Source organism: Grampus griseus, assembly GCF_964374135.1.
Source record: "Grampus griseus genome assembly, chromosome: 1".
NCBI classification, from domain to species: domain Eukaryota; kingdom Metazoa; phylum Chordata; class Mammalia; order Artiodactyla; family Delphinidae; genus Grampus; species Grampus griseus.
Window position 1 is genome coordinate 164,885,468 of NC_139017.1, and position 13,427 is coordinate 164,898,894.

The 13,427-nt window shown below is 41.2% G+C and overlaps 1 protein-coding gene across 1 annotated transcript; it reads left to right on the forward strand.

Annotated features, from left to right (window-relative positions):
* Positions 1 to 231: 231 nt before the first annotated feature.
* CNR2 (cannabinoid receptor 2) lies at positions 232 to 9,218 on the forward strand (the record flags this gene model as incomplete). Its single annotated transcript, XM_082653341.1, has 2 exons — positions 232 to 311; positions 8,091 to 9,218. The coding sequence occupies exon 2, from the start codon at positions 8,136 to 8,138 to the stop codon at positions 9,216 to 9,218; it is 1,083 nt and encodes a 360-aa protein (XP_082509467.1). The 5' UTR covers positions 232 to 311; positions 8,091 to 8,135.
* Between the last annotated feature and the right edge of the window lie 4,209 nt (positions 9,219 to 13,427).

The window sequence follows — 13,427 nt, forward strand, 5'->3', positions numbered from 1 at the left end:
TCTCTGTGCCGGGCGTTCAGACCAGTCCTTGCCCGGGAGGAAGGTTCATCTAGAAGCCAGAAGCTCTGACTCCAAAAGGGATTTCTATCTGCTCAGAGGGAAGGCAGACAGGGAGCTGGGTTTCCTGTTGCTCTGTGCATCCTGTTGTCGGATGTTTTCTTGTTAGGACCTCCATCCAAATGCCTGCATTTCCTGGCCTTACTTAATTTGCACAATAACCATAGGTTGGTGGCCACGCCAGGCCTGGGTGAGGCACAAATACCAGCCACCACCACCCCGGCATCCCTCTTCTAGGCTGGACTCTGCGTGGGGTAAGCCATTCTCTGATGGTGGGGGGCTGTTTTCTAAGGGAAATATGGCAAGAGAGTTGGAGGGGGATGGGACTGGGGCTGCGGGGGTGCAGGGAGGAAGCTTCCAGAAGTGGGAGAGTGGATATGGGAGCTGAGAAAGGCTTACACTGTCTCTTATTCATGTCCAGGGCTGAGAACTCGGCTAGCACCATTTCCTGTCTCACTCTGGGGTGGCCTTGGCAACATTCGGCAAAGGGCATCCATCTCAGGGAAACACTCCTTTTCAGCTTTTCGAAATAGGGTCACTTCTATGCTTACAGCACGAGGGTTTTGATTGTGGTTTGGGGGATGTGTTCCAGTTCTGCTGCTGATTTGTTGGGTGATCTTAGAAAATTACATCCCCACCCTTAGACTGTTTCCTTGGTGGTAAAATGACAGAGGTGGATTAGAAGAGAGGTTTTCAACCTGTTCCTTGGAGACTGAGGGCTCCACAGAGGAACCTGGGCTGCCTGGAAGAGAGGACAATAGGTGACATGAATTCAGATTTTTACCTGATTTATGAATAGGTGTTCCATTGTTCCATTTATGAATAGGTGTTCCATTCTGCTCTCTTAAAATTTAAAAAACACTGGATTATAAGAGCTGCCACTTATTAAGCTCATATAATGCTCCAGGCACATTACTGTCAACAACCTCACTAAGCAGGTTGAATTATCCCCTTTGAAGATGCTCCTAATAATAATAATAATAACAATAATAAGCACTTCCATATGTTATATTAATTTACTGAAATCCTCACAAAAACCCATTTTACAGATGAGAAATGGGAAAACAGAGGCATTAAGTATCTTGAACAAGGTCACCAGGCTAGGATTTGAACCTACCCTATGTGCTCCCCTCCCCCTAACACTCTTACTTGGGATCTACACATTGGCAACAGCCGCTTTCCATCCAAATGGGTTTCATTCATTAAGCAGTTTTTGTTTGTTTGTTTGGCCCCGCTGCCGCTTGTGGGATCTTAGTTCCCCAACCAGGGATCGAACCTGGGCCCTCAGTAGTGAAAACGCAGAGTCCTAACCACTGGAATTCCCCATTAAGCAGTTTTTTAGCACCGACTAGGTAGCAGGCATTGTGCAAGGCACAGAAGACCCAGAAATAATGAAGGCTCAGTTCCTGACCTTGACGAGCTGTGCATCCTCCTCCAAGTAGTTTAACGTCTCTGAGCTTCCATTATCTATGAAATAACAATAACCACAATTCCTATATCAGAGATTGTGTGGATTACTTTAGATTGTGGCTGAGAAAAAATATTTTGTAGAAGTTAAATTGCATACAAATGTTGGTTGGTGCAGTTATCAACCTGGTTGGAGAAAAGACTAATCAGAACTGGTTATAATATATACAGAGTAAGTCTAGGAACTTGGTGTGTGACTGCGTGGTCGTGGAAGCTTTCACTGGGCAAAAGACAAGTCCAGAAAAAAGATGAGCCAGGGAGAGGAACCCCTGGGGCAAAGGTGCAAGAAAGCAGAACTATCTGAGGAATGGTGAGGCAACCAGTTGAGCCCAACTGGGGCTGCCTACAGCAGCTGCAAAGGAATACTTCTGACCTTGCCTTGCTGTCACCAGACAGTACAGCACGTTGGGGTGGGCTAGTGCTGTCCCATGAGCCCCTTGTCATTTAAAATGTTCTAGTACCCACAATAAAAAATAAATAAATAGTGGGTTAGGGAGGGTTGGAGGGAGACAGAAGAGGGAGGAGATATGGGGATATATGTATATGTATAGCTGATTCACTTTGTTATAAAGCAGAAACTAACACACCATTGTAAAGCAATTATACCCCAATAAAGATGTTAAAATAAATAAGTAAATAAATAAATAAAAAGGAACGCCCCCCCAAAAAAAAGAAACGGGTGAAATAAATGTGTTTATTTAGCCCAATATATCATTTCTACTGGTAATTAATATAAAAACATTACTAATGAGCTATGTTACCTTCTTTTTTCCATACTGTCTTTGAAATCTGGTGTGTATTTTACACTCAAAGCATATCTCCGTTCAGACTAACCACATTCATGGTGCAGGTATAGACAGAACTGGAGTTGAACCCCAGTTCTCAACTCTTAAATAACTAGGTCATCCTGAGCAGGTTCCAAATTAAGAACAGTTCAGCGAAGTGTCGAGCTCTCTTCTAAATATATTTTATGTATTAATTCACTTAATCCTTATAACGTGAATTATCTATAATGGTGGGTTACCATCATTATCCCCATTTTATAGATAAGGAAATTGAGTGAGTACAGGGAGCCCAAACAGCTTATCATTCCTAAACCTTCTTCCGCTCTAAAATGAGCATAAGCACACCCACCCTGGAGGTTACTGTGAGGGGAGGTTTGAAAATGCAGCGGAGGTCTTCTCACCCAGACACACCAGGAAACCACTGCTTGGGAACCACAGACCTCGCTTGTCCCAACTCCCACTCCCTGATAACCTCTAGCAAGACCAGAAGTAGGGTGAGGAGAGCGAGGCCCTCACCATGGGCACAAAATTTAAATGGGTGCCAAAAAATTATAATAAATTCTGTTTTGAGTGTAAATAAAATATTTAAATCTTATAAAATGCTGTTGTGAGTTTTAATGACCTACTTTTCCATTTTTCAAAAGTAACTACTTTTTAGTGTTTTAGTGTTTAATGTTTTGAGGGGGGGGAAAAAGCCAGTAAAGAAAAAAAAAAAAAAAAGAATACAGGGAAATGTCTACATAGAGGAACACATTTTTTCCCTTTGCCTCAGGCAAGACATTGCTTTCTAGTCTAGTCCGGGGAAAAAGCCTGCACTCGCTCCTGCTTCTCTAGTTCCTCTGCCACTGTCCGCGAGTTCTCTTCTCTTTGTCTACTCTATAAATCCTCTACATTCTCCTAAGGGACTGGACTTTTGGCTCAATGGTGTGATGTTAACATTTATCCTTGTTGACACGTATAGTTCTAGTTCATTTTTTACTGTTTCATTTATTTCTGTGTGTGGATGTACTATAATTTATCTATGCATTTTGCAATTGATGGACTTCTGTTGGTGGTGGTGATGGTGGTTTTCTTTTGCTATTTCAAAAATGCTGATTGTACATGTCTCCTTGGGCACATTTTCAGGAGCGGAATTGGTGCATCTCAGGGCAGTGGCTCATCTTCAACTTCACTAGATTTTGCCAAACTGCTCTCCACAGTGTTTGCCCCAACTTACACCCCCGTCACAGTGCTGACTGTTCGCACTCCACATCCTCTCCAGTACTCGATATTGTCAGATTCATCTTTTTGCTGATCTGATGGGAGTGAAACTTGCCTTTCTGTGGATGCTATTGAGGTTAAACATCTTTTTAAAGGATTATTGACCATTTCTCTGTCATGCCTGATATTTTTCTTATTTGTAGGTTCTCTCCTTCATCTTAAGTAATCTTGCCTGAGGTTTGTCTGTTTTATGATCTTTTCAAAGAACTAGTTTCGGTCTTTGTCAGGGTTTCTTGTTCTCTGTTGTTTTACCATGTCATCAATTTCTGCTCTTATTATTTCTGCCTTCTGCCTTCTTTGTATTTTTGCTGTTGCTCTTTTTCTAATTTCATGAGTTGGATGTTTAGCTCATGAGTCTTTTTTCTTTTCTAATATGAGCACGTAGGCCTATAAAGTTCCCGTTCAGTACTACTCAGATGCATCCCACTCATTTTAATATGTTATAATTCTAAGAATTTTCTCATTTCCTTTATGATTTTTTGGCTCAGGAATTATTCAGGAGCTTCAAACCTGTGAAGTTTGTTAGTTACATTTTTTTAAGTTCTTGATTTCTAAATAAATTGCACTGTGGTCAGAGAACATGGTTTGTATGTTACAGATTATTTAAAGTTTGTTGCAATTTACTTTTCACCTAAGACAAGACCAGTTTTGGTAAATGTCCACATTTGCTTGAAAACAATGAGTATTCTTTAATTATTGGGTGCTGAGTTCCATATATGACTATAAGATCAAACTTATTAATTGCATGTTCAAATCCTATATATCATATTAATTAGTATATTGTCTGCTTAATTTGTTAACTTCTGAGAGAGGAATGCTAAAAATCACTGACTATTCAATTTCACTTCAATTTCACAAACATTTGTTGAGTATCTACTATGTACCAAAAACTATTCTAAACCCTTATATCAGTGAACAAAAGAGTCAGTTCTTTGACCTTATGGAACTTAAATTCTAGTGGAACAGATAATAAACAATAAAGATTATGTAGTGTAAATTATATGTTAGAAGGTGATTAGTGATATGGAAAAAATAAAATATAGAGCAGAGTAAGGGGGACCAGATGAGCAGGAGGGTGGGGTGAGCTACAGTTTTAAATACAATGATAGGGTAGATGTCTTTGAAAAGGCAAAATTTGAGCCACAACTTGAAGAAGGTGAGATTGACCCATGCATAGAAAAGAGTGTTCTGGAAGAGGAAACAACTACTGCAAAGGCCCCGTTGGGGGGCGGGGGGGAGTACCCATTAGTAAGCCAGTGTGGCTAAAGCTAGTTGACCAAGGGAAGCATGGTTAGTAGGGAGGTCAGAGAGTCAATGGGGCCAGAACACACACAGCCTTCTAGGCCACTGTTAGTACCTTAGCTTTTACACTGAATGGAATGGGTGCTGTGTGGGGTTTGGGACAGAGGAGTGACATATTTGAAAAGGATCTGACATATTTTAAAAGGATCACCTTGGCTGTTGTACTGAAATTAGACGGGCCTGGTTAAAAGCAGGGAGTCAGTTAGGAAGCTATTGTAGTAAAGCAAGTAAGAGATTATGCCTGATTTTTAAAATCCTAAATTAGATCAATACCTTTACTCACTTCCTAAATAAAGCTTCAACTCTATTCATCTCTCTTGCCTTGTGTTACTGTCATTCACACATTTTACTTCCACTTTGTTTTTATACCCTCCAAATCAGTCTCAGTCATCATTATTATTATTATTGTTGCTTTATACGTATTTTTTTATTTACTCATACATTTATCAATTTATTTGTTCACAATTCCTGCTTGCCTTTCTGTTCTTCCCTCTGTGAAGAATTTCCTTCTTCTAATGGCATATGCTTTAGAGTTCCTTCAGTGAGAGTCTGTTAGTGGACAATTCTACTTGTATTTCTTTATTTTGAGTGATAGTGTAGCTTTTTTCCCTCTATCTTCTGGCTATTATTACTGTTATTGGAAAATCTGCTTTTAAATGTAATTGTGATTCCTTTGCCTTTTCTCTCTGATTGTTTTAAATTTTTTTAAAAAAATTTTAAAAAATAGTCACTTTGTCTTTGGTATTCTGAAGTTTTATTATTATTATTAAAGAAATATATTTATTAATATTAATATATAAAATAAATATATTTATTAATAATAAATAATATATATTATATTTATTATTATTAAGTTTTATTATTATTACTGTTATTGGAAAATCTGCTTTTAAATTTAATTGTGATTCCTTTGCCTTTTCTCTCTGATTGTTTTAAATTTTTTCTTTGTCTTTGGTATTCTGAAGTTGTATTATGCTATATGTGAATGTGGAATTCTTTTTCTGTTTGTTTGGTTTTTGCTGGTTGGTTGGTTTTGTTTTTGGCCCTGCTGTGTGGCTTGTGGGATCTTTGCTCCCCGACCAGGGATCGAACTCTGGCCCTGGCAGTGCAAGCGCCAAGTCCTAACCACTGGACAACCAGGGAATTCCCATTGGTTTGTTTTTAAAATTCTGTTCAACACACGACTATATATAAAATAGATAAACAACAAAGTCCTACTGTATAGCACAGGGAACTATATTCGATATCTTGTAATAACCTATAATGGAAAATAATCTGAAAAAGTATATATATATATATATATATATATATATATATAAACTGAATCACTTTGCTATACACCTGAAACTAACACAACATTGTAAATCAACTATACTTCAGTTTAAAAAAAAAATTATGCTCGAAGTTCACTGTGATTTCTGAATCTGAAGAGTCATGTCCAGGAGAATTCTGGGCAATTCTCCACTAGCATCTCTTTGAATATGGCCTCCTCAATGCCCACCACCAATCTTATTCTTCCCTTCTGAAACTCCAGTTAGATATATTTTAAACCTTCTCTTTCAATCCTTCCTGTCTCTTAACCTCTCTTTCATATTTCGCATCTCTCTATCTCCTTGTGCTGCATTTTGAGAAGTTTCTTCAGATCCACCTTCTAGATCAAAGCTTTTCAGCTAGTCTCTTCTGCTCTTTAACCTACCCTTAAGGGTTACTGTTTTCAATGACTTCATTTTTCACTTCCAGAAACTCTACTTGATTCTTTTTCAATTCTGCCTAGTCTCTCATTAGGTAATCATGGTTTTGATACCTTATTGTTTAATCATATTAAACATATTCGGACTTCCCTGGCGGTCCAGTGGTTAAGGCTCCGTGCTTCCAATGCAGGGGGCGGGGGTGGGTTCAATCCCTGGTCAGAACTAAGATTCCACATGCCGTGCAGCCAAAACAAAAAAACAAACAAAAGCTTATAAACATATTCTATAACATAAACCCAAGAATTGTATGAATTCTTGGAAGTCTAATTCTACTGTCTGACATTTCTGCTAACTCTCGTCCATGTTTCCTTGTGCATTTTGTAAGTTTGCATTGTGAGCTCACATTCCATGGGCCTTTATATGTGGAAATCTTGTGTGACCTGGATACGAGAGTATATCCCTCTAGAGAAACTCAGAGTTTGCTTTCTAATGATGTCCCATACAGTATTTGGGTGCCCTGTTTGTTTTTCTCAATATTTAGGACATTCTTATACTAAGAATGGTTCATTATCTGACATTCAAATTTATCAGGACTCCTATAGTTTATCTGGCAAATCTACTGGTGTGAAGCCCAAGTCTTGTCTCCCTTCCCCAAACAGTTGTTAAAACTTCAGCATCTTACTTACCAAAACTGGCAAACAAAACAAAATAAAACATCAATGCAAAAAACCCTCCACCAGATCCCTCTGGATTCCATTTCTTCTTGGTTTTGATTTCCTCTCGGTTTTTGACCCTTGGAGATTTCCTTACTTTCAAAGGGACGTCTTAGGTGTAGTTTTCCGGTTTTTTAAAAAAGACCAAAAAAGGCAGGTCACTTTTATTTTATTTCTTATTTTATTTTATTGAGGTATAATTGACATGTAACATTACACTAGTTTCAGGTATACAACATATTGATTTGATATTTGTATACACTGTGAAATGATCACCACAGTAAGTCATTACCATTCGTTACCACACATAGCTGCAAATTTATTTTCTTATGATGAGAACTTTTAAGATCTATTCTCTTAGCAACTTTCAAATACAATGTTAGTAACTATAGTCACCATGTTGTACGTACATTCCCAAGACTTACTTATTTTATAATTGGAAGCTTGTACCTTTGACTACCTTTACCCACGTCACCCCCCGACCCCAACCCCTGCATCTGGCAACCACAAATCTCTTCTCTGTATCTGTGAATTAGTTGGGTTTTTTTTTCAGTTCCACATGTAAGTGAGATCATATGGTTTGCAGGTCGCTTCTGCTTCTTGAATTCCCACAGGCCTCTCCTAAGGCAACCAGTACAGACCTAGCACCCCACTAGGATGAAGAAAGAGTAAAATAGAGAGAAACCAATATAAATCGCTGTTTCAACATATGATCCATCGCACAGGTAAAGTGTTTGGTTAGAGTCAGTGATTGTATGAGGTCATTATTGTGCTGATTGAAAAAGAACTCATTTCTTCTTCTCATTGTACTACAGCAAAGGCTTCTTGGTAAGCCCGGCAGAAGCCGAGGGACCCAACCCATGGAGATATGCTGGAAGATACAGGCAGGCAATGGCTCCACTGATGGCTTGGATTTCAACCCCATGAAGGATTACATGATCCTGAGCAGTTCCCAAAAGATAGCTATCGCGGTGCTGTGCACCTCTCTGGGCATACTAAGCGCCCTGGAGAATCTGGTGGTGCTCTACCTGATCCTGTCCTCACACCGGCTCCGCAGGAAGCCCTCGTACCTGTTCACTGGCAGCTTGGCTGGGGCTGACTTTCTGGCCAGTGCGGTCTTTGCCTTCAACTTTGTAAATTTCCATGTCTTCCATGGCTTTGATTCCAAAGCTGTCTTCCTGATGAAGATTGGCAGCGTGACTATGACCTTCACGGCCTCCGTAGGCAGCCTGCTGCTGACCGCCATTGACCGCTACCTCTGTCTGCACTACCCACCTACATACAAAGCCCTACTCACCCGTGGGAGGGCACTGGTGACCCTGGGCATCATGTGGGTCCTCTCAGCATTGGTTTCCTCTCTGCCTCTCATGGGATGGACTTGCTGTCCCAGGCCCTGCTCCGAGCTTTTCCCCCTGATCCCCAATGACTATCTGCTGGGCTGGCTCCTGTTCATTGCTGTCCTCTTCTCTGGCATCATCTATACCTACGCACATGTCCTCTGGAAGGCCCGTCAGCATGTAACCAGCTTGGCTGAGCACCGGGACAGGCAAGTGCTCGGAATGGCCCGGATGAGGCTGGATGTGTGGTTGGCCAAGACCTTGGGGGTGCTGCTGGCTGTGCTCTTAATATGCTGGGTCCCGGTACTGACCCTCATGGTCTACAGCCTGGCCACCACTCTAAGCAAACAGGTCAAGGAGGTCTTTGCCTTCTGCTCCTTGCTCTGCCTTGTCAACTCCATGGTCAACCCCATCATCTACGCCCTGCGGAGTGGGGAGATCCGCTCCTCTGCCCGCCACCGCTTGGCCCACTGGAGGAAGTGCCTGAGGGGCCTCGGGCCTGAAGGAAAAGAAGAGTTCCCGAGGTCCTCAGTCACTGAGACAGAGGCTGATGTGAAAATCACCCCAGGGCCAGATTCCAGAGAGCTGTACTGCTCTAATCACTAATGAGGTCACTTTCACAATTTTAAATAAGCCAAGTCAGAAATCATTTCAATCCCTGGAGGAGAGTGTCTTTGATCCTCTCATCTTACTTGAACCAGCCCCAAAGGCCTGGACACTTACCCCTTTTCACTGAGTGTTGGCACTGACCCCTGGAGGGTAACCTGGCCACACCTGTCTGCACACAGTCTGTTGGGTAGCCAGACCCTGTGAGGGGCGGCAAGGTGGGCAGGAGGCAGGAGGCCTGGGACAGGCTCATTGCAGGTCAGGACAACCTTCCCAACAAGACGGCTTAGTGCCTGCATTCTCTAGAGACCACGGGAGCCAAGCGGAGCCTTCAGCCTCAGCAGTAAAGGGCCTGGAGGAAATCTGGGAAGAATGGATCACTCTCCTGGGATCTCAGGATGGCTGGCTAGCCCTTCTTCCTGTTTAATTGTTGGGTCCACCTTGGTTCTAGAGCTATGAAAGGCCCTACCTGCAGGTCACCCTTTCCCACAGAGGACCAAGAACTGCAATGCAATGAGGACCTAGGATGTGGATCCACCTCTTGCAGAGATAACTGACAAGCCTCCAGTTCAGGGCATCTAATCATTATGGTACCGGCCCTCTCTCACACCCTGATAATCCCCACTCACAACCATTGTGTCCTCCTAGGTATGTGGGGAATACAGAGGAGACTGGGATCGCTTGAGATGCAGATTGGTTTTGTGAAGACCTATTTGATGGTACCACTGGAAGCAGGCAGTGTCCCAGGCTAACCCAACTCCAAAAAAAAGGAAGATATTCACAGGGATTTTGTAAATCCCCGAATTGTTCCCGGTCATCCCTCAATTCAGCCCCTTTGTCTCCTCCACCCCCATGCCCTATAATGAATAATAAGCAGAGCAAGTGGGAGGAGGGGGAAATTCCCTTACTACGTGCCAGGTGTGGTTCTGACATCCCACAGTCCATCATCTCCAGCAAGGATTCAGCCCCATACTTTTGGAGATCCCAGGACACCCATATCTTACATATCAGGGAGGCTAGGTTCCTACCAAAGGGGCTTAAAGCAGTAGGCAAGAGAAACTGTTGATGGTGCGGAGGACTGCAGAGGAATCCTAATGCAATTATTTGGAGCTACAGATGGAGTAAAAGGAAAGATATTGATTAAACGTGTCTTCATTTAATACTTACAAGACGAGGTGTTCACTGTTCATTCATTCATCCACCCATCTCACAAATATGTGCCAGGCTTTGTGCTAGGTCCTGGGTGTCCAGCCATAAAGGAGACTCTGCCCCTGTCTGATGGGGCTCACATTCTACATTCTGGTGGGAAGAGAGCCAATAAAAAAAGAAAGAAGATGATTACTGGTGGTACAATGAAGGAAATCGTCAGGGTCGTGGGATAGAGATTAACTGAGGTAACATTAGGTAAGGTATAACTACTGTGTGCTCTGGTCATAAGAGTCAACTGGCTTTTATTGAGGTTTTACTATGTGCCAGGCTCTGGGCTATGTGGTTTTAAATGAGGGATCTCACTTAGTCTTCACAGTAACCTGATGAAGAGGGTTTGGTATCCTTATTTTACAGATGAGGAAATCTCTGAGAGGCAAAATCACTTGCCTGAGGTCACACTGCTAACATGTACCCAAAGCTGGGGTTTTCAACCCAGTTCTGTTTGACTCCTAAGCCTCTTTACCACTAACCTCTTGGCCTAGTTCAGTCAAATTCTGCTCGATTAGGATAGTAATAATAAATAAGCCTATAAATAATAATGACTTCAATAATAATAAGTCTAAGTGATAAATATGTATAAAGTATAAGTGATAATATGACTTAATAGGTCCAATAATAATATTAGACTTTTGTAACATCAGATTGCTGCAAAATTAAGGTAATAACTCATCATTATTTCTCAACATACTTCATTTTATGCCCTGTATTAAACTTCCTGCAACAGTTTTCCACAAACTGAGTGGCTTATAACAACAGAAGTTTATTCTTTCACAGGTCTGGACTCTAGAAAATCAAGGTGTCAGCAAGGCCATGCTCTCTCCAAAGTTGCATGGGGAGGATCCTTCCTTGCTTTTTCCAACTTCTGGCAGCTCCTGGTGTTCCTTGGCTTGTGGCAACATAACTCCTACCTCTGCCTCTGTCTTCACACGGCCTTTCCCCACCCTTTATCTCCAGGTGTCTTTCTTTTTTTTAAATTGAGGTATAGCTGAGTTACAATGTTATATTAGTTTCAGGTATAAAACATAGTGATTCGGGCTTCCCTGGTGGCACAGTGGTTGAGAGTCCGCCTGCCGATGCAGGGGACACGGGTTCGTGCCCGGGTCTGGGAAGATCCCACATGCTACAGAGCGGCTGGGCCCGTGAGCCATGGCCACTGAGCCTGCGCGTCCGGAGCCTGTGCTCCGCAACGGGAGAGGCCACAACAGTGAGAGGCCCGCGTATCGCAAAAACAACAACAACAACAACATAGTGATTCAACGTTTTTATAGATTATACTCCATTTACTTATTATAAATATTGGCTATATTCCCTGTGATGTACAATATATCCTTGTAGCTTATTTATTTTATGCATAGTAGTTTGTACCTCTTAACACCCACCCCTATCTTGCCCCTCCCCCTTCTCTCTCCCCACCAGTAACCACTAGTTTGTTCTCTATATCTGTGAGTCTGTTTTTGTTTTGTTATGTTCATTCATTTGTTTTATTTTTTTAGAGTCCACATATAAATGATAACATACACTATTTGTGTTTCTCTGTCTGACTTATTTCACTTAGCATAATACCCTCCAGGTCCATCCATATCGTTGTACATGGCAGGAATTTATTCTTTTTTAATGACTGAGTAGTATTCCATTTCATATATATATATATATATATATATATATGTATGTATGTATATCACATCCTCTTTATCCATTCATCCGTTGATGGGCACTTACATTGCTTCCATCTCTTGGCTGTTATAAGTAATGCTGCTATGAACATTGGGATTCATGTATCTTTTCGAATTAGTGTTTTCATTTTCTTTGGATATATGCCCAGGAGTGGAATTGCTGTGTCATATGGTAGCTCTATTTTTAGTTTTCTGAGGAACCTCCATACTGTTTTCCATAGTGGCTGCACCAATTTACATTCCCACCATCAGCGTACAAGGGTTCCTTTCTCTCCGCATCCTTTGCCAACATTTGTTGTTTGTGTTCTTTTTGATGATGGTCATCCTGACTGGTGTGAGGTGATATCTCATTGTGGTTTTGATTTGCATTTCTCTAATAAGTAGCAATGTTGAGCATCTTTTCATGTGCCTGTTGGCCATATGTATGTCTTCTCTGGAAAAATGTCTATTCAGGTCTTCTGACCATTTTTAATCAGGTTGTTTTCCTTTTTTTATATTGAGTTGTATGAGCTGTTTATATATTTTGGATATTAACCCCTTATCAGTCATATCATTTGTAAATATTTTCTCCCATTCAGTAGGTTTTCTTTTCATTTTGTTGATGGTTTCCTTTGCTGTGCAAAAGCTTTTAAGTTTAATTAGATCCCATTTATTTTTGCTTTTATTTCCTCTGCCTTAGGAGACAAATTCAAAAAAATATTGCTACGATTTATGTCAGAGAATGTTCTGCCTATGTTTTCTTCTAGGAGTTTTATGGTTTTCCATCTTACATTTAGGTCTGTTCTCTTGGTGTCTTCTTCTAAGGACACCAATCATTGGATTAAGGCACACTGTAATCCAGTATGACCTCATCTTAATTTAACAAATTACATCTCCAAAGACTCTACTTCCAAAGAAGGTAACATTCACAGGATTCAAGCAGACATGAAGTTTTGGGGGACATGCTTCAACCCAGTACAGCCCCCAAGGACAAATTTCAACCCTCTCTTACAGCACATCTCATGGACTGTGTTAAGTGGGAGTCACTGGCTTGTCTTCCCCCACAAGATGAGCTCCATGTTTATCTCTCAGTTCCCAGTGTTACGTGAAGACCCAGCATAGAGTCTTAAAGGGGCTGATCAACATCTGTGGCACTGAGCTGCTTCTGAAAAGCTTTAGATTACATTTTGGAAAATCGAATTTTATTTTAACCCACATTTTTGTAAGGCAAAGAAATTGGATGATTTTTTAAAGGTGGATATGTGGCTCCTTAAATTTGGGGCATGCCTTTCTTTATTCATTGGTGGGGTCCTATCTCATTTCAGCAAAGAAAATGCCCAAGTGCCTG